The following is a 21,018-nucleotide window of genomic DNA, read 5'->3' on the forward strand; positions in this document are numbered from 1 at the left end:
CTGTCAGTATCATAAAACAGTTTATATTAATTGGCACTTTAATCATTATTTGCTTTCAACCCCCAAATAATAATACAAACTACACTTATTGAGTGCTCACTACATACTAGGCATCACACTAAATGCTTTACATTAAGTTTTTTCTTATAGCAGACCTGTGGACTGTGGCTATATGTTTATCACCCCATAGCTGAGAAACTAAAGACACACCACCACTTAAGTCATTATCCTTAGAATTTCGACCACCTTTCCTTCCTACCTAAGCAAGTTTTGCCCATCTTGAAGTCCCAGCTAAGGACATACTCTCACTGAAGCTTTGCTAACCCCATCACCCTCCAGCATTGCCACTTGGTTTTCTATCTATATTCCTTTATTTCCAATGATATTCTGAGTTTCTTGATGCCTGAGGTTGGGGTTTGTGCTTTTTTGTTTTTTAATTAATCATAACAACACCTACCAGTGCTACACATGTACACGTAGGTACACATCAGTTATTTGTACCATTACTGTACTACTGCTCATACAGTCTAATGCACTGAGTGCTCACTCTGGGAGAGGCAGTATCTGATTACTCCCTGTGAATGAATATTCTTGAGTTTTAAGAAGATAGTACCTTTCATGCATTTTTATGACTTTAATTAAAGTCAGATAGCAGCTCACAGCCAAGGATAGTAAACTACTTTACCGAAAGTTTCTTTCAATTAGAACTTTAGAAGAGCTTTCCTCAAACGTGTGAGGACTTTATTTCCAAGAACATGTGTCCTGTATTCCTTCTGTCTCTCCTAATCACCAGTTTCTTTTTTCAGTCATACGATTTTGTAAATCTTTGATCATTTTTACAAATTAGTGTTTTCTAAAGAAGAGCCTAGAAATATGGATTTACAGGTCAGTTATTAGAATTCAGTATATCACTATAGTAACAGTTTTTAAATAAAAGTTTGCCCTAATTATAGATTATACTTCTTAAAGATGAAATAGGCCCTGTTATGGAATAGTAAACCTTTTTCATGCTTTCCCCATAGACAATTCAAAGAAAGTTTGGAGATATAACAAATGAGGCAGTCAGCTTTCTTGGTGAGAGTCTGCAGCGCATTGGTACCAAATTTAAAAGTTCTTTGGAAGTGATGATGATGTGTTCAGAATGCCCAACAGTCTTTGTGGATGCTGAAACAGTAAGTTACAGGAAAGCTTATTATAAAGACTAACTTTGAATGGCATCATTCAGTAAATGATTGTAATTTTCTGAAAGGCAATTCACAATTTAAAGTATAAAGATTCATATTTTTAACCAGATTATAAATATCTAGCAAAATATAATTCCAGTATGTTATGTGCACTGACTTGTTAGCTGTTCCTGATTCTGACCCCTCCAGAGTCCTAGATAGGGAAACCAATGAGTCACACTCTAGAGATGTGTACTTTTTCCCTGATTCTTGAATAAGAGATATTAGGAGAGGGCTAGACGTCCCTCATGAAAAACCTAGAGCACCTCAATCTTCCTCTTATTTCCCAGCACACTCATAATTTTGCATTAAGACATGTAAGGAATTAAGGTTTAAAAAGCTCCAAGGGGTTGCCTTCCAGGTATATACCGGTTTGACATGCCATCTCTTGCCTGGGCCAGTTTCTGAAAGCATTTGAGGTGTGCTTATCTTTGCTGACATCCCTGAAATCCCACTGCACTCCTGCTCCATTTCAGTGAAAGATCAGCCTTTAGTGTGGCACAGAGTGCAGGAAGGGACAACCAGCACCGAGTCAAGCCAAAACCCAACTAGCAGAAATTCCACATCCCCAAATTGTCAAGGCCATGACTGTGATGAGAAATGATAATCTGGATCAATGTGTTTTTGATTTGACAGCTGATGTCCTGTGGCTTGCTAGAAACACTGAAGTTCAGTGTTTTGGAGTTGCAAGAACACCTGGATACATACAATGGCAAAAGAGAAGCAGCTGAGCAGGTCAGTCTCTGTTTACCATGTGGAAAGTAGTTTGCTTTTGACAGTAGAAGTGTTAATCTGGCAGCTGAATAGCCAGATAGAAAAGAGGACTGCTCAGCTCTTGCCCCAGGGTCTTACTGACAATGGTAGGGCTTCTAAGCTCTGTCCAGTGAATTTTCCTATCTTTTGGCTTTTAGAAATTGGCCCTCTAAGAGCCTAAAAACACAATGGAAAACTATAGCTTTTTTAAAAGCTTCTATGTGAAGACTGTCTAGCTTCTGTCAACATTGAAAATGGGGAAATAAAAGCAGTATTTCTCTGAGAATGTATTATGAATCTGTGGTCTAGAAAATCTGCAGCCTGTGATGAAGTTACAATCTTTTTCGTGTGATGTGATGTGTATATGGGCATGCAAAGGGAAAAATAGGCAAGTAGTAGAGAATATTACCTGCCAAGACGTGTTTATTCACTCTAGTCTGGCACTGTAAAACACAGGAGTTCTGGTGTCTGAGATAAATGTTTTCAGTTAGCAAGGGCAGAAAAACAGAATAATGACAGATTAGAGAAAAGGAGAGAATTTTCAACATCAGGAAAGTATTGACGAGATCTAGTCATCTTAACAAAATACAGTAGTCTCCCCTTTACCTGCAGGGAATGTGTTCCAAGAACCCCTGTGGATGCCTGAGATGGTGCATAGTACTGAACCCTATATATACAATATATAGGGTTTTTTCCTGTACATACATACCTATGATAAAGTTTTAACTATAAATTAGGTACGGTAAGAGATTAACAACAATAATAAAATAGACCAATTATAACATTACATTTTAATAAAAGTTATGTGAATGTGGTCTCTCTTGCTCTCAAAATACCTTCTTGTACTGTTCTTACCCTTCTTGTAATAATGTGAAATGGTAAAATGCCTACATGATGAGATGAAGTTAGTTGAATGACATAGGCGTTTTGATGTAGCAATAAGCAACTATGGACCTTCTGATGAACTATCCGAAGGAGGATTATCTGCTTCTTGACCATGGTTGACTGCAGGTAACTTGAACTGTGAAAAAGCAAAACCATGGATAAGGGGGGGAGGGAACTACTGTAATAGTGCCATGTACGTTCTGATATGTCTTTTGTGTGCTTATGTTCACTTATCTGTTGAGTATCTATTTAGGAGTGGAATTGATGGATCATATGGTATACAAATGTTAACTTTTAGTAGATTCTGCCGAGTAGTTGCTAAAAGGGATTGTATCAAATTAGAATCCCTTCAGAACTGTATACAAGACTTAGTGTTGCTTCATGCCTATCAACACTTGGTATTGCCAACTTTGACAATTTCAGTAATTCTCCTGTGTGTGTGCGGTCTTATTTCATGATACCAATTTTCATTTCCCTTGATGTCTGAGTACCTTTTCATATTTTGTGAATTGTGCTTTGAGGTATCTTGCCCATAATGGGTTTCTTATTGATTTATTGGAGTTCTTTATTCCAAACATAAGCCTTTTATTGGATATGTATTATAAATTTTTCCCCTCCTGGTGGCTGCTATTTTCACTATCTTAATAGCATTTTTCATGAGCAGAACTTTTTAATTTTAATTAAGTTCAAGTTATTAGTCTTTTCCACGTGGTTAGTGACTTTTGTGGCTTCAGAAATCTTTGCTACCCTAGAAGCTGTGACCAATTGTTAAAATAATGGCCCTGATGAATCATTCCTTCCTGTGTCCACGCCCCTTTGTGACGTGACTTTGTTGTTCCTCCCATCCAAAGAGGGAGGCTGTTTCCCCGTCCCTGAGTCTGTGATGGCCTCGTGACTTGTTCTAACCAATCAAATTCAGAAACAGTGCTGTGCAGCTTCTGAGACTAGCACAGAAGAGGCTTTCGGAGCTTCTGCTTTTGCCCTCATGCTGGTCAGAATGTCAGCTGGGATAGACCCTGGAAAACTATTTGACCTCTATTCTCCAGAGTATGAGAAGCCACATGGAGGAGAACAGAGACATCCCAGCTGACAGCCAGCAAGCCAGGCATATGAGTGGGGCCAACTTGAAACTTCTAGTCCCCAGCAGGCCATCAGATGACTGTAGACTCATGAGTGACCCTAGGCAAGACCAGAAGAAACTCCCAGGCAACACAGATTTGTCCTGTTGTTTTAGGCTAGTAAGGCTTACAGTGGGTTGGATATGCAGTAAATACATTTACAATAGGAAAACATCAAATACCTACAAATAAATCTAAGATTTGCTTAGACCTCCACACAGAAAATCTCAAATATTACCAAAAGAAGTTAAAGTCCACCTAAATAAATGGAGGACTATACCATGTTCATGAATGCCAAGACTCAGTAGTGTAAAGATGTCATTTTCCCCCAAAATGATCTGCGGATTTAATGCAATCTCATTCAAAATCTTAGTATATTAATGATGACTGACAGGCTGACTGTACAGTTTATGTGGAAATACAAGTGGCTAGTAATAGGGCAAATGATCTCCTTAAATAGAGGTCAGGAAACTGTGGCCCTCAGGTCACATCTGGCCCACTGTCTGTTTTTGCAAATAAACTTGTTTTAGAACATAGCCATCCCATTTGTTTACATATTGTCAATGGCTTTTTTTTTAATAATCTAAGGGTAGAAAATGTACTGCCTTATCCACAAGTTTAATCTTGCTGTTACGGGCTTAAAGTTACCTAATATAGTGGTTCTCAAACTTTACTGTGTGTAAGAATCACTGTGGGGAACATGGCAAAATACAGATTATTAGTTCTTCCTTAACTTAAAACTTGGTGTAGTCCCCCCAAGAATCCAATTTCTGACTAGTCCTGCTTCCCGTGCTTACCCTAGGTGATTCTGACACAGTCTGGAGACCCCAGTTTAAAAAACACTGACCCAGTTTCTATAGTCAGGGTTAACCTTGACCCTATCTGTATAGTAAAAAGACTGGGAACCAATCATTACAAATTAAAATTTTACTTTTCTTAAATGGATAACATGACATGGACTAAATTATAGTTGTTTTTTAAACAATGAGTTACATGTAATAAAACACACAAACTCCAGCTTACAGCCTGATGAACTTAGACATATGTATATACTAATATAACCATCACCCAGTTCAAGATACCAAACATTCTAATTTTTTTTCCCTTCACCTATTTTACCCATACCCCTTCCCCCATTTCCATGGCAGCCACAGGTCTGTTCTCTGTGTTTATGAGTCTATTTTAGTTTTGTTTGCTTGTTTTTTATATTCCACATCTAAGTGAATCATATGGTATTTGTCTTTCTCTCTGACTTATTTTACCTCTAGGTCCATCCATGTTGCTGCAAATGACAAGATTGCCTTCTTTTTTTATGGTTAAGTAAAATTCCATTGTGTATATGTATGACATCTTGTTTATCCTTTTACCTATCAGTGGGCACTTGGGTTGCTTCCATATCTTTGCTATTATAAATAATGCTGCAGTGAACATAGGTGTGCATGTATCTTTTTGAAACAGTGATTTTGTTTTCTTCAGGTAAATTCCCAGAAGTGGAATTGCTAAGTTGTGCGGTATTTCTATTTTTAGTTTTTTGAGGAACCTCCATATTGTTTTCCATAGTGGCTACACCAGTTTACAATCCCACCAGCAGGGTGTGAGGGTTCCTTTTTCTTCACATCCCCTCCAACACTTATTTCTTGTCCTTTGGATAGTAGCCATTCTGACTGGTGTGAGGCGACATCTCATGGTGGTTTTGATTTGCATTTCCCTGATGATTAGTGATGTTGATGTCTCTTGTCAGCTATCTGTTATGTCTTCTCTGGAAAAATGTCTATTCAGGTCCTCTGGCCATTTTTTAATTACTTTATTGATTGATTGATCGATTGGTTTTGGTGTTCAGATGTATGAATTCTTTATATATTTTGGATATTAATACCTTATGAGAGATATGTCATTTGCAAATAAAGTCTCCCATTCAGTAAGTTGCTTTTTAGTTTTGTTGAAGTTTCCTTTGCTGTGCAGAAGCTTTTTAGTTGGATGTAATCATACTTATTTTTGCTTTCATTTCCCTTAACTGGGAAACATCCAGAAAAAAAATACTTATGCTGGTGTTCAAGAGTTTACTGCTTATATTTTCTTTTAGGAGTTTTATGGTTCCAGATTTTATATTTAGATCTTTAATCCAATTGGAGTTTATTTTTGTGTATGGTGTATGACAGAGATCCATTTTTCTTCTTTTGCATGTGGCTGTCCTGTTTTCCTAATACTGTTTATTGAAGAGACTGTCTTTTACCCATTGTATATTCTTGCCTCTTTGTCATATATTAATTGATCATATAGGTGTGGGTTTATTTCTGGGCTCTTTGTTTCATCAGTCTGTGTATCTGTTCTTGTGCCAGTGCCATACTGTTTTGATTACTGTAGCTTTGTAGTTTAGTCTGAAATCAGGGAATGTGATACTCCCAGCTTTGTTCTTCTTTCTCAAGATTGCCTGAGCTATTCAGGGTTTCTTGTGGTTCCATAAGAATTTTAGGATTATTTGTGACAAAATTTTCAGTGAAAAAAATGCCATTGGTTTTTTGGTAGAGATTACATTGAATCTGTAGATTGCTTTGGTCAGTGTGCCATTTTAACAATATAAATTCTTCCTATCCATGAGCATGGACTTGCTTTCCATTTATTTATATATTATGTGGTTTCTTCCATCAGTGTCTCATAGTTTTCAGAGTACAGGTGTTTCACCTTCTTCATTAAATTTATTCCTATGTATTTTATTATTTTTGATGCAATTGTAAATGAGATTATTTCTGAATTTCTCTTTCTGTTCATTATTTGTATATAAAAACACAACAGACCTCTACGTATTGATTTTGTATCCTGCAACTTTACTGTATTCATTTATTAATTCTAGTAGTTTTCTGGTGCTGTCTTCAGTTTTCTAATATAGTATGATGTCATCCGCAAGTAGTGACAGTTTTACTTCTTTTGTAACAATATGGATGGTTTTTATTTCCTTTTTGTTGTCTGAATGATATGGCTAGAACTTCTAGTACTATGTTGAGTCCTGATCTTAGCTTTCAGTTTTTTGCTATTGAGTATGACATTAGCCTTGGGTTTGTCATATATGGCTTTACTATGTTGAAACATGTTCCTGTGTATATGTCTATGCCTATTTTTGCACTACAACAGAGTTAAATAGTTGCAATAAAGAATGTAGTTTGCAGTGCCTTAAATATTTGCTGTCTGCCATTAACAGAAAAAGTCTTCCAGACCTTATCCATGAAGGACAACACAAAATCTAAAGAGGAGTTAGACTTCCAGGCAGGAAGACCTATTAAGAATCTAAAAGAATGAAGTACCAGCATATGAATATACAGATAGACCTATGGAATATAAAGAGAATCCAATAACAGACCCGTATATACATAATAATATGAAATATGATTTACAACAAAAGTGCCATTGAAATGCACTGGGAAAAGAATATTCTTTTCAATAAATTATGCAGAACCAATTAAATATTTATATGGGAGAGAAAAATGAACCTTGCTTCCCTTCTTGAGCTACCATCTCACTATTTCTTGTTTCATCTATTGTTACTTTTTTTCTCCTGTCTTGTCTTCCCTACCAACCAAGTATTTTTTATTATTTGATTTTTACCCTCTAATAGTTTTTTAGTACTGCATTCTTTTAATATTCCTTGAGTCATCTGAAGATCAAGAGTGAAAGCCTGAGGTATTTTGCAGGACCCTGCCATCTTGGCAGGAATTGAATGATTTTTATCTTCCTGGCACCTAACTCCAGAGGTCTCTGCTTACCTTTTCAGGCTTCCATATGCTGCTACTTGGTTTCCTAGTCTCTCCTCCTGCACGATAAACTTTAGGAACAGTGAGTGCCCCAAGGGGAAAGTGGACACATACTGCTGGGTTCCCTTCCCTGCAGTTTCCTTTTCTTCAGGATCCTGGCCTTCAATACCTCCCTGCCTTTGATAAACCTGTTTTCCCAACCCAGTGAAACTTGGCCACAAACTTCCTGATCAGCCTCTATGCCTAGGGACATGAATAAGCAAATTCCCTTGGCCTTTATTATGGTGTCTTTTCATATATATATATATATATATATATATATACACACACACACACACACACACACACACACACAACAATAATAGTATTATACACAGCAGTAATAGTAGTATAACTCCATTCGGTTCCTGGACCCTATTCCAATGTATGTAACTACGTGGGAGGGCCTCTTCCCCCACATAACACCAAGCAATTTGCACTCTGCTGCAGGGTGTTCAACTCAATTCTGATGCTGTCTGCCCGGAGACAGCACCAGATTCCCCAGGTTAAGGGCTCCATCGTACAAGAGTGCCCTCAACCCCTCGCTCCAGACACTGGTCACAAGCCGCAAGGCAGTTTCTCCTGCTTCTGACCTACCAGCTACAGATTGGAGGTTCATAAGGGAGGTTCTCCCCCTTATGTTCAATTATTTGCTAGAGCTGCTGACATAACTCAGGAAAACACTTTACCAGTTGAATAAGGGATATCTTCAAGGATACAAGTTAACAGCTAGGTGAAGCGATAGAGGGCAGGGTCCTAAATAAAGGAGTTTCTGTCCTTGTGGAGCTGGGGCCTGGCTCTGTGGCACATGGAGGCGTTCTGGTTCCCCAAGCATAGAAGCTCTCCCTGACTGAGCAGCAGGATCCAACAGTGCAGAGTGTGATAAGCTCTTTTCAAGGGTTTTTGTGAGGGCTTCATTGCATAGTCCCGATTGACTAAATCATTGACCTTTGGCTGATGCAGCTTCCAGCCCACCTTTGGGTGGGTCTAGAAGTCTCTCATTAACATGACAAGACACCCATTTCACCTTTAAGACTGCAGTGTTTTCAAGAAGTGTAGATGAAGACCAAATATACCTAGGAAATATATATTTGGTCATACGAATGACCATGTATTTCTTATGACTCATTCTATCGCACATTCTACAAGCTACTGCATCATGCCCAGAAGCTGAACCTCTCCAGTTAAATTTTAACCTTCATTTAGGCCATGAGTGAAGGAAACATTATGGCAGGAAGACTGATGAGATGTTAACTGCAGAGTATTTTGTACACCAGTTATCTTCTGTGTCTCATATACACTGGTAGAAAGGCATGGTGGACCTGTACTTTTCAGGCCAGTGTGCAGCCACAAGACCATAGGGTTGGGGCTTGCCTTTCAACAGAATAAAAAAATCAGAATAATTATGTTCAACAGTGCCCCCCAAAATGCTGTGTCACTAGGCCTACAGTATAAACTATTGTATTTAGTAAGAATAGGCCATTAAATAATCAATTGAAGTTTTTTTCAAATCTATTAGTATACTTGGACAAATTGGACTGGATTAGTGATGATGATGAAGTACATTAACAGTCTGAATGAATTAAACAAATGTACAGATTCCATAGTAGATGTCGACTCAATCTTGCTGATATAAAGAAGCTGGATAGTTTTTGACAATGGCTGCCAGCAGCTGTATCTCACTAGAAAAGTTCAACATGTTTTTCTTCAGAGCTGCTGTCAAGGAAAGACCCTAAGGGTCTGTACAGTCTGAGGGGCTGGGATAAAATGGACATAAGGTCAAAAAGATAGTTTTGAAATAACTGAGATGCCTAATTTTAATTCTTTGTGTGTACAATCTTAAGCCACAATTGAGAATTTTAAATTTAGCACTGAAATATTTGCAGAGTAAATTTAGTATAGCTAGCAGTTTTTCTCAAAGTCCTAGTGATTTCTTGTATATATTGGTTTATTATTAAACATGGTAATTTTTTACACACATAAAAAAGAACTAGGAAGTCTAAAGAACTGATACCAATAATGTCAAACTGTCAAAACCTAGGAGCTTGAAGGCACTTGAGCTTGGAAATTCTATGACTCCGGTGTTGCCACTAACCCACAGTACTATTATTTTTATTTGACCAAAGAAAAGGTACCTGAAGTAAATAACCAACTTTGGGAATAGCCCCTGAATATGGAAAAACCACATTGACGTCTATATCCATTATTCTGTGGAGATAACATGTTTGTCATTCATTACTGTCTCAAAAGGAAGAAAAAAGGAAAAGAAATAATAAAAAGATTTAAAATGGATTTTGGTTTCTGTTTCACTAATTAAAACTGACATCAGTCTTCTGAGATGTACACTTCTATAAGCAAAAGGACCTGGTTAATTCTGAGTTGCCATTATTAAATTGACCAGCGGGGAAAAGCACGTCTTTTATTTCCTCATCTTACACTGGAATTAGGTCAGGTATAGGTTGTGAAGATTTCCAATTTCACTTTTAACTTTGTTGTTCTATACTTACAGGCTGTTTAATTACCAACTTCATTGCGTATTGTACAATCACTATATTAAAATTTACTGTCACCTGTTTCTTTAGTGGTTAGACAATTGTAAGAAGACATTTGGTGCCAAAGAAGACATGTATAGAATAAACACAGATGCACAGGTAAATTTCTTATTCTTAGTTTTGCTATATTTCTGTATCAGATAAAATAATGTGTGTGTGTGTGTTCAGATGTCCTCATTTGACATTCTTAGAAGTAAAGAATATTTGTAACACTTTTCATTTTTGCTATCAGAACAATCTTTGTAAAAAGTTAGGTTCAATGAAATATTGGCTTAGTAATGAAAAATCTACTTTAATAAAAATGAACAACCAGATATGACTGAAGCTTAATAACATTCAGTAGATAAGCTTGGTGGATATCTGGACAGTCCAAGTTGGCTTTTAGTTGTATCTGCCCCTTTAAAAACACTTTTATTCTGCACTAGTATTCTGCACATAAATTGGTCAGGAAAGCAAACCTAAGAGTGTATTATATACATTCTTATTAGCCATTCTAACAGTGAAATTCTGATTAGATAAATTACCATGTTTTTATAGTATAAATTCAGTGAAAATAATATTAATATATTTTCTTAGAGAATATGTACATGTATAACATTATATTAAGTGAAGATAAATTGAGACCTGTGAATTATTCTAATGGGGGTGCAACTTCATATGGGGAAGATGCATTCATCAATTAAAATGAATGCTTCTGTGTTTGCCATCATAAATCCAATCTTTTTCAATACTGATTGCATTGTTATGGATTTCCAGTCACTCTAGAAGTTATTGTATTAATAGAATATAAATTTGAAGTTTTTAAAAATCTGAAATGTTGAGAAAATACATGTGTTGTACTCTCAATATATGTTAACTATTTGCTAGGTGCTGTGCTAAGCATTTCACCACCATATCGCTATCCTTACAACTCTGCTAGTAGATGCTATCATTATCCCCACTTTGCAGTTGAGGAAACTGAAGCTCACAGAAGCTAATTTATCTAAAATCAGTGAGTAAATAGTTAAATATTAAAATCTAGGAAAGCTGATTCTAAATCCTGCACTATAAAAAGAATTTGTCATATCATCTCTGTAAAGAAAGAAAAGAAACAAGTAATTAACCCCAGACTAGAAGTAGATCCTTTGGTTCTAATTCTGTCTTTGACAGTATTTAACATCATGGCTTAAGCAGGAAATATAAGATGCTTTTTTTCCTATGTAAGTTAGATGGTTAGACCAAATGCTTTCATATATCCCTTCTACCTTGAAGAAAATGAGTTTTATCTCCAAGAGTCTAAGCCAATTAATGTAGCTTGAAGTTTTCTACTAAATGAAAACTAAAACTGTACATTTAATAATGTATATGTTTCTCCTTTCATATTCCACTCCTTGAGTGGGCACCCTTCCTATACATTATCTACTGTCTGTCCCCATGTACCACTATAGTCTTTGCATAATAAGCAATCAATATTTATTTTAAAAGAGAATGTACATGCAAATTTCAATATAAACAGCAGTAATTGACATTGTACAGTGTTAGCATATTCAGTTTAATTTCTGATAATTCAGAGCTATAGAATTACATTTGTGTTATTTCTAGTAGTTGTGGTGATCATAAACTTATCAGTGATTTCTTTTTCTCAAAGTAGAGGCTATGGAGATATACATATAGAATCAGTTCTATTTTATTTATGCTAACAGAGGTGATAAAAAGTATTTAAAATTCAAATAGTTGTTAGTTTCCATGAAAAACTATATGAAGTAAAATGTCGGAAATTGTTATGCTAATATGTTTGATATTGGATTGTGGTCAACTAATGTTCACCAAATGGCTATCAGTGTATTTTATGGGAAGCTAAATGGAGCTAAATAAAGTTTACCTTTGCTTAGCAAATCCCTTCAAAACTGATAGGAATAAATGTTATACAAACAGTCCTTCAGTAGAAACCATTTAGAAAAGCAGACTTCAAAAGGGAGAATTTAGAAATAATATTTATACTATGGCAATTACTATTTATTTAGAAGTCATTCTTTCCATTAATGAGACTTGCAACCAAGTTGCCTTAGATATTTATGTAAATATTTTTAAATTTAAATAAGTCCATAAACTATGTTCCATTATATATTTTATACACATTATCTTGTTTGATTTCTGAAGTTTACATTACATTTGGAATTCAATTTAAAACACATCTGCTTTCAGTATTTTACCTTCTGACCACCCATCACCAATTATGACAACATAGGACCTAATTAGACAGTAAAGGGTAGGAAGCTTAGAATGAGCCACACCAGAGGTAATCTTCGCACTGGTAAGTATTTATTATATAAGATTATAAGCCAATTATTTTTTTCTGAGCAGAGGTAACAGTAACTCATTTTTTCTGACCAGAAATATTCCACTTTACTAATGTGTCATGACATTTGGCTTTTTTTATTTTTTGGAAAGGTTATAAAAACCTAGAAGACCATCATAATTGCCCAATTTCCTAAGATTGCATAAAAAATAGTTGCTTTATTCTTTGTAAGCTTTCACACAAGAAATAAACCATAGCCTAAACATAATTTAGTTACCATTTGTCAGAGTTAAAAACACCCTGGATTGTTACAGTAAATGTCTAAAAAGTTTTTTGTGGACATAGCATCATACATTTTTCTTTGGGGTGTAATTACATGTTCTTCAGTTAGTCTGGGACAGCTGTGACCCGAGTTAAAATGAATGATTTATTACACTAATTCTTGGTCTTTTTCTTCCTTTGTATTTTTTTGTGACCCGATCACCTTCTTGCTTTAGCAAATGGAAATTCTAGCAGTAAGTGACCTGTCTTAATTTATAGACTACTTATCCATGTCAGACAAACTGGTTTTCACTTGCCATTTGTCCACTTGTGACCTAGCAATGTTTTGTCCTGGCCTACTTTAAGAGAAGTGTGTGCTTCAGTTTTGCATAGCCCTAATCTGAAATGTTGGTCCTATAATAATCTGATTTTATAATTAATATGTACAACTAACATCTTTTAAATTTCTTAATTTTAAAAATCAAAGTGCATATCTTAATTTCATTGTCTCAGTGAGATTATAGTGTTTTTCTTAGAAAGATGAATTCATTTTTAGGTAAGAGGTTACCCAGTTTTACTTTGCTGTATCAAGCACTTGTTGATAATTGCAGTGAGAGAGATATACATCATGATGGGACAAAACTGTATGCATTTATAAATTTTTTTCATTATGCACATAAAATTTTAAGTTACAGTGAATCCTTTTTAAAGCATCCTATATATTGCCTGGTGAAAAATTCTATTTGTCTAATGTGAAAACGTGCTTCACACTAAAAATGAATTATGTAACCAACAGTCTTTAAATTTTATTTTAATCCCAGTCTTCAAAGCATCTTTCACCTGTCTTTCATCAGCTTCATACCATATTAACTTGCTTACTGCAGAAAAATAAATGCCAGGACAACTTTAACAATTATTTATAAATTGTTATTGGAAATATGCTATCTAGTCAAATATCATGGAAAATATCACCTAAATGTAATGCAATGTTATTTGTTTCTAGGAGCTGGAGCTCTGCCGAAGGTTATACAAGTTGCATTTTCAATTGCTGCTTCTGTTCCAAGCCTACTGTAAACTTATCAACCAAGTAAATACAATAAAAAATGAAGCAGAGGTAAATATTTAGTTGGAGTAGGCATCAGCAACTGGTTCTAAAAAGTTAAAATACATGAAATACAAATTTTCCTTGTATGAGAGTTTAAGTCAAAAAGTCACAGCCAATCATTTTTTTTCCCCAAAATTATTTTTTGATGTGATGTGCTATTTCTGGACCTGTTAGTAATTAGTCAGCAGATAGCAAATAGCCTTCAAGACCTTCAAGGTCACAGTAGCAGCAACTGATCACCTATAATCAAAAGTCAAGGAAAGCACATCAGTTAAGACATAAAATCTTGTCTACGTGTTTGCATAGTTCTCGCAACACAAGAACAAACACGTCAAAAACACTTTAAATGTTCGAAATCATGTACTGGATAGTTTCTTTTTCCCCCATTGTCAACCACTGACACTAAGACTATCACTGGGGAAATTACTTAACTTTTTTAAATGGTTAAATAATTTTCTAAAATACAGACACATACTGGTTTATATAAAATACCCTGAGTAAATAATCTTTTAAGATATACTTTACTGTCAAAATTTTCATGATTCCCCCATAATGGTAAATGTATTTATCATCTAAGATGTAGTATGTGTCACATGTGTATAAATATTGTTTATAGCCTGTTTCATTTATTACAACATAATGTTCTATTTATTACAACCTATTGGTTTATTAAGAGTATTTGAAGACTACTATTTGGTGGCTGAAATTATTTTTCCCTACTGAATAGAAAACTTGAAATATTAACTGTCTTTACTAAGTTTAACACTTGAAAATAATCTGTAAAACAAAATACTACCATCAGATGCATCTTCACACCCAATTAAGTGCTCTTTTGTTACTGAATATACAAGGTATATTTATTTGATTTAGGTCATCAACATGTCCGAGGAACTTGCCCAGCTGGAGGATATTCTGAAAGAAGCCGAGTCCGCTTCAGAAAATGAAGAACTTGACATTTCCAAAGCTGCGCAAGCTACTATCGAAACTGCCATTCATTCTTTAATTGAAACTTTGAAAAATAAGGAATTTATATCCGCTGTAGCACAAGTAAAAGCTTTCAGGTAAGATATGAAGAGATTTAAAGGTGCTGCCTTTATACCTAGACTGGGGGTTTACAATGACTGGGGTCTGGTTTTCCATTTGATGTTGCAGGATCACATCTTTGTACAATTTGGAAAGCATGACTGTTGTTTTCTACAGTAACCACTGAAATAACCCTGATTTTAAATTTTCATTATTACTTTCATTACTATATTTTTTCAAATATTAAAACATCCTCAGTGATTCACAAGGAAATTTTGTTGTTATAAGAATTAACTTAAAACACAGTTAATTACAGTAAGTGCTTGAATGAGCCTCAGGACTTAAAAGTACCATGTATTTTCAGGTCTCTCTGGCCCAGTGATATCTTTGGCAGTTGTGAAGATGACCCTGTGCAGACGCTGTTACACATATATTTCCATCACCAGACGCTGGGCCAGACAGGAAGCTTTGCGATTATAGGCTCTGACCTGGACATGTCAGAAGCCAACTACAAATTGATGGAACTTAATCTGGAAATAAGAGAGTCTCTACGCATGGTGCAATCATACCAACTTCTAGCACAAGCCAAACCAATTGGAAATTTGGTGAGCACTGGATTCTGAGGAACTTCAGGCATTTAGGAAAGAAACTAAACTGAAGATTAAGAATATTAACAAGCACCTTTTATGAACCCTTGCAATTCACTGATACCTTTTTCTGGCAGCATTCACGACCATAGTGTAACTAATTTCACACTTACCCAGGTAAAAAAGAATGTCAGACTAAAAGATCAGAAGGGAAAAAAGTGTAACTGTTGGACAGCTGCCAATACCTCCCACAGTAACTGTACGAAGAAGGAGTTTTTTAATTAACCTATGTGAAAAGAAAAGGGCTAAAAGTGATGCATACAAATACATTACTTTCTGGAGAAAGAATTCTAAGAATGTTTGCAATAATGGCCTCTAATACTGAGACATTGGAAAGCAGGTGTCATGAGGCTGAAATCAATGCTGGTTCATTTTAGCTGAAAACCTGCAAAGCTGCTTGGATTTCCAGCAGTCATAACCGACGACTGATGCTTCATCATCTACATGCAGAATGTCTAGTCGGATAGCTCTACACAGAAGGATTTAATTTGCAGAAAACATTGATTTTTTTCAACATGTGGGATAGGGTGTGGGTGTTTTGTTTTTTAGTCTGTATAAGGAATTGTGTGTGTGTGAGCTGGGATGTGTGAATCTGTGATAGTCATATTTTCAAGGTATGGATGTTTGGTGATAACGTTTCAGAGCATGCCTAAAAGAGCACTGCAAGATTATTTTTGAAGAAATTTTATTTTATTAGATCTAACTCTTCATAGTGTGTAAATGTTAGAACATTTTAATAATATTTTAAAACTGGTCTTTCCCAGTATTTCGAAAAGAAATAATATATCTGTTAACGTTATTGGAATGCTGCTCAGTTCTCTGATCAGTGCTTATGTTACGATTGTTGATAACTAACCAAAGTAGATGCCTGCAGAGACTTTAAAATGTAAAATAAAGATGTATGCTGCCCGTCAGCTATTCTCATTAGGAAAGTTAACTTATTTTATTCCATAGTAAGTATAGAAACTTTATAGATTTAAACCAGTATCTTCTTGTACATTTGTGCAATGCACTGTTATACAAGAACAGCTGTGCAAAGCTAAAGAAAAGTTGTGGTCATTGATGGTAGATACATGACTTACAGGCTCTGAAGTCTGCAGAATTCAAGAAGAGAGATGTGAATGCATTTTTTATGTGTTTATTCAAGCCTCAATGTGTTTCACCCTAAAGGAATCTGGGGCTCTGGGGGAAAATGAAAAGAAGCCTGAAGACTGACTACCAAAACATGCAGCATACTCACTCACCGTCTAAGCCCGCAGCAGAGCATGAACTGGATTCGCAGTCCTTTCTTAAATAGTATTTTGTAAAAGAAATGAATGTAGTCCCACAATTCCTCTGATCTGAAGGGAACACCTTGTATTTTTGTATATGCATCTCTTATCCACTGTGACTCTTCTTTTAAACTGGGCTCTGTGATTCCAGGGTTTAGAATGTAGAGATGAAATGCTTGGCTTTGCCTTTTCTTGGGGGTGTGGACCCTGCCAGAAATGTAATTATGCTCAAGTGCACTAATTGAAGGCACTGTGCACCCTGTTGGACTGCTAAGTATAGTTATATTACCTGTAAAGTTCCATAACTGGTCAAGGCACATTCAGAATCACTGTATTTTTTGACCCTGATAAAAAACAATTATTTTGATGGTGTTCTGGTACTGTAAATGGTGTCCTTTAAATTATTTAATAACTGGGTGTGGGGCAGGAAGAGAGGGATGGTGTCCAGTGACACACCACACTTTACATCCTCTATTACCGTCTCCTATTTAACTCACCTTCCTTATATATCCTTTTTGTTAAAATAAAAAGCATTGTAGCTGTCGGTTTGTGTTGTGTTTTGAGAAAGGATGATTACAATGTGTAATCATTTAGAAACTTTTCAGATATTACCTTCATTATTCTTAAATTTTTCTGAGAACAAAATTAGTCAATTTAACCAATTACCAAACCTTACCTTTCAAACCATTGAAATTTCATATTCATTTACATGTAACTAAGTTTATTAAAAATGTAATGAAAATGAATACACCTTCAGAAAGCAAGATGCAAATGCAGGATTAATAGTGTCCTGCAGTTGGATTTTCCTAAAACCTGAACTTCTCTGCTACTCGTCCTCTGAACTCCAAAGTTTACATTTAACAAAACATATCAAATGTTTATTAAACACCTTTACTTCCAATCAGAGCCCAATTTTTGCTCAGCCTTTCCCTTTTGCTCACTAAATTCATTATTTTAAGTAGTAAGTTCATAGAACACCACCACCAAGAGAAGAAATCTGGCAGTTTTTCATGCTGCTTTGAAAAGAGCCATACAATTTTTTTACACAATTTAGAAAATATTTTCTACATCTACTCATATAAAATAGAGGGTGTAGTGCAAACTACCATAGGTCTAGGATAAACATTCTCATGAAACAAACTCACCAAAGCCAGAGTAAGCTTCCCTCGTTCATAAGAACAGCTCATATACCACACCAGCATAACCTAAGTGAAAGAAAAGAAGGTACCAGAATCAGTGTAACTATAACTACGTTATGGCATTTTATTAATTTTCAAAGTAAGCCACTGTCACTTTAGCAACAGGGAACATGCTGAAAACTAGAGGTACTTGTCACCCAGAGATATTTCTAGCCTCTCAATCTTGTTCAAAAAATAAAAATCACACTTTATTAATTGTGCTCATCCACAGTGACAGTGCCTTCCCACTGCTGTTACCACCACCCTTACAACAGAAGGGCACTGCTCTGTCCAGTGCCTGACCGCCTGCCACAGCTCCGACCTTGCCCTCCTCTCTTGAGAGAGTAGCTGCTCTAGTAGGAAAGTGGTGAACAATATTAAAACTGCCCACATTAATAGCCTCAGGATACACTACATGTCTATTTCTATTCCCTGGTTCATTCAAAAAGTGTTCTGAGTGCGCAGTATGTGCCACTTGCATACTACATTAATCCAATGAATTTCCTTCCATCTCTCTACCCTCAACCACATCAGAGGCAACAGGGTTAGAACAGAACATCACTTTCACCCATCCCTAGAGTTCTTGTTCCTCTCCCTTTGACCCCAACACCATTTCATTTGATCTTCACAAGTCTCCTTCCTGGCTTACAGGCATCCACTGTTCAGCCAAAATGACCATTTCTTTTTAAAGGTGAAATGTCACTGTACCCACCACAGCTTTAAAACTTTTTGGTGAACTGATGACAAAGACCAGGCCTCTGGAGTGAGGTCTAAAAAGTCCTCCCAATCTGGGCCTTCCAGTCTCACCTGTCAACATGCCCTTCCCTGTCCTCCAGAGTACTCAACCACTGGGCCTTTGTACATGTTACCTTAGTCTGGAAAATTTCTCCTTTCCTTCTTTGCCCAATTAAATTCATCCAAACTTGAGGTCAGCTGCAATATCATTTGTTAGGCAAAGTTTTACTGACTTCTCTAAGCCTGATCCCCTATTTATTACAGGCACTTAGATTACTCTTTCATACCAATCACATGGCAGAACTTCCATTCTACCGTTTTTTAATGCAGAAAATAATGACCCACTAACCTGGAAACTATTAGGGCAGAGGCCATTATCTGCGTTTTTCTGTAGTAAGTGCAAGGCTGACTCAACTGGTGGTTTTCACACTTCAATTCCATAAGCAACATCCAGGGTCTTTATAAATGCTTAACCTCCAAATAGTGATTCAGTGGGGAGAGGAGCCTAGGAATCTGCATTTTTACAAGTCCATATGTTTGCAGAAGGGCCTTTCCATTTTGCTCTAAGGGTTCTAGATGCCTTGAACTCTTTTCAGGTTCTGTTATTTCTCATATTTGTCTATGCACAAGCATCCAAGATGTTATTTGTATGGTCCCTCTATGGAAGTAAAGGTTAACCTTAAACAGGAGGATTAGAAAATTAGGAGGCCTAATTAGCACCTGGTTGCAGCTAGGTGGTTTCTATAACCGTTAAACCAACAGGCTTCAACTCCAGTTTCATCAGAATCCCCTAAAACTAAAGAAGTGTCATCCCTACTTAGGAGAGCCCTCGGAGCAGGGTTTCAGAGTTCTCTGAAGGGTCAGTGAGGATGAGAATCCCTGGTACATGGTGCAAAACACCGCTTCCAGGTCTAGAACTGCAAGCCGATAAAAACAAAAGCTCAAGTTGTCTCAGTCCAACTAACTTGAACTCTTCAAGGACATTCAGGAAACCTTATCATTTGATGAAGCTAACATCTAAAAGCTGCCTGAGCCACCCTGTTCCAGTCCCCATCTATGAAACCGTGACTGAACAAGCTTAGTTCACAGCCTTTCCCCTGCCAAGGACTTTACTGCTTACTAAACTGAGGGCACCAGTGGCACTGAAGCTTCCCCCCCCCCAAGCTAGCCAGCCACTCAGGGTTCTGACTCTGGTTATCCCCAACAGTCCCCTCATACACCAAGCAGGTCTCTGCCTCCTCCTTCCCCAGAAGAAAGCTTATTTTGGTTATTAGATGGTTTGTTAATCAATAACTTATTTGTAAGCTCCAGTCCAAAAGACCCACATAAGCCATAAACCCCACACCTCTGAGCCCTTCTAATGAATATTAAATAAGGTAAAGCGGCAAGCACAACACAAGCTCTCCTGGACTTTTCAAAAACATAAGGTTTTAGGCGATTTATCAATTGTTTTGCAATACTTTTATTTAAAGGCTTTGTCAAAAGTACAGCCTTCCATGAAATATTTTGAGAAGGGAGAGGAAGGGCATGAAAAAAGCTAATTCGTCTGCTCCACTAGCACATATCCACCAGGAATTTTTTTTTAAACATCCACTTAAATGATATATTTGAAGCTGAAAGTGCTGTCACACGACAGGCGTTTGCCTTTGCATCTCCCACACAAGTCCTGACGATGGGGCCTCTTAGGGTCAACATGGCGAAGTTTTACTGGGCAGGAGCATCTAGTCTGTTTACAGCTCTGAAAAATCAAAATGAGAGGCACATACAGAAGATAAACCCTTGGTAATTACTAGCACTTCCAACTTATTTTTCTTGTCCTTTCAAATATTTACTGAACGCACTCTAAGGCACGGCCCTGTGCTGGTCCTGTTCTGTCCACAGCCCTTCTGGCAGTCACAGGGTTAGGAATAAAGAGAGTTTAACAGGCAGTCACAGTCCCATGTCATGCAGGATTCAGTTCTGAATTGTGAAGTTTCTTTTGAAATACGATTGTTGAAAAGGAAGTCTTTTCCTGCACTTGAAGGGTAGAGAACAAGCAAGCAGCTTTCCTGGTCCCCTCCCCTAAGGTATGAGGGTATGACTGGTAGCAAGCCCTAGGGCCGGCCTGGGTCATGGCTGTCTTCACCTTGCCACCTGCTGTAAGTGGCTTCAAGCTGAGGCATGAGGCCAAGCAGCAGCTCTGAGCCAGGAGCAGAGTGGTGAAG

The 21,018-nt window shown here is 36.7% G+C and overlaps 2 protein-coding genes across 13 annotated transcripts in view; one reads left to right on the forward strand and one right to left on the reverse strand.

Annotated features, from left to right (window-relative positions):
* FRYL (FRY like transcription coactivator) overlaps window positions 1-17,445 on the forward strand; it is a 295,909-nt gene extending 278,464 nt beyond the window's left edge. For 6 of the 8 annotated variants that reach the window (XM_073237639.1, XM_073237641.1, XM_073237643.1 and 3 more), the window contains 7 exons: window positions 1,023-1,172; window positions 1,860-1,958; window positions 10,347-10,415; window positions 13,092-13,109; window positions 13,859-13,969; window positions 14,831-15,021; window positions 15,348-17,445. In XM_073237639.1, coding sequence (XP_073093740.1) covers window positions 1,023-1,172; window positions 1,860-1,958; window positions 10,347-10,415; window positions 13,092-13,109; window positions 13,859-13,969; window positions 14,831-15,021; window positions 15,348-15,606 — 897 coding nt within the window. In that variant the 3' untranslated portion in view covers window positions 15,607-17,445. The remainder of the gene's footprint in view (window positions 1-1,022; window positions 1,173-1,859; window positions 1,959-10,346; window positions 10,416-13,091; window positions 13,110-13,858; window positions 13,970-14,830; window positions 15,022-15,347) is intronic. The other 2 variants (XM_073237642.1, XM_073237644.1) reach the window with 1 other exon arrangement.
* Window positions 1-21,018, reverse strand: part of ZAR1 (zygote arrest 1) — a 42,549-nt gene that overhangs the window by 17,462 nt on the left and 4,069 nt on the right. For 2 of the 5 annotated variants that reach the window (XM_036998550.2, XM_036998547.2), the window contains 2 exons: window positions 18,047-18,106; window positions 13,965-14,200 (listed from right to left, as the gene is read on the reverse strand). In XM_036998550.2, coding sequence (XP_036854445.2) covers window positions 14,138-14,200; window positions 18,047-18,106 — 123 coding nt within the window. In that variant the 3' untranslated portion in view covers window positions 13,965-14,137. Of the gene's footprint in view, window positions 1-13,964; window positions 14,201-18,046; window positions 18,107-20,025; window positions 20,553-21,018 lie in introns of those variants that run through there. The other 3 variants (XM_036998549.2, XM_036998546.2, XM_036998545.2) reach the window with 2 other exon arrangements.

The sequence above is a fragment of the Manis javanica genome, chromosome 5 (genome assembly GCF_040802235.1).
Source record: "Manis javanica isolate MJ-LG chromosome 5, MJ_LKY, whole genome shotgun sequence".
Lineage (NCBI taxonomy): Eukaryota > Metazoa > Chordata > Mammalia > Pholidota > Manidae > Manis > Manis javanica.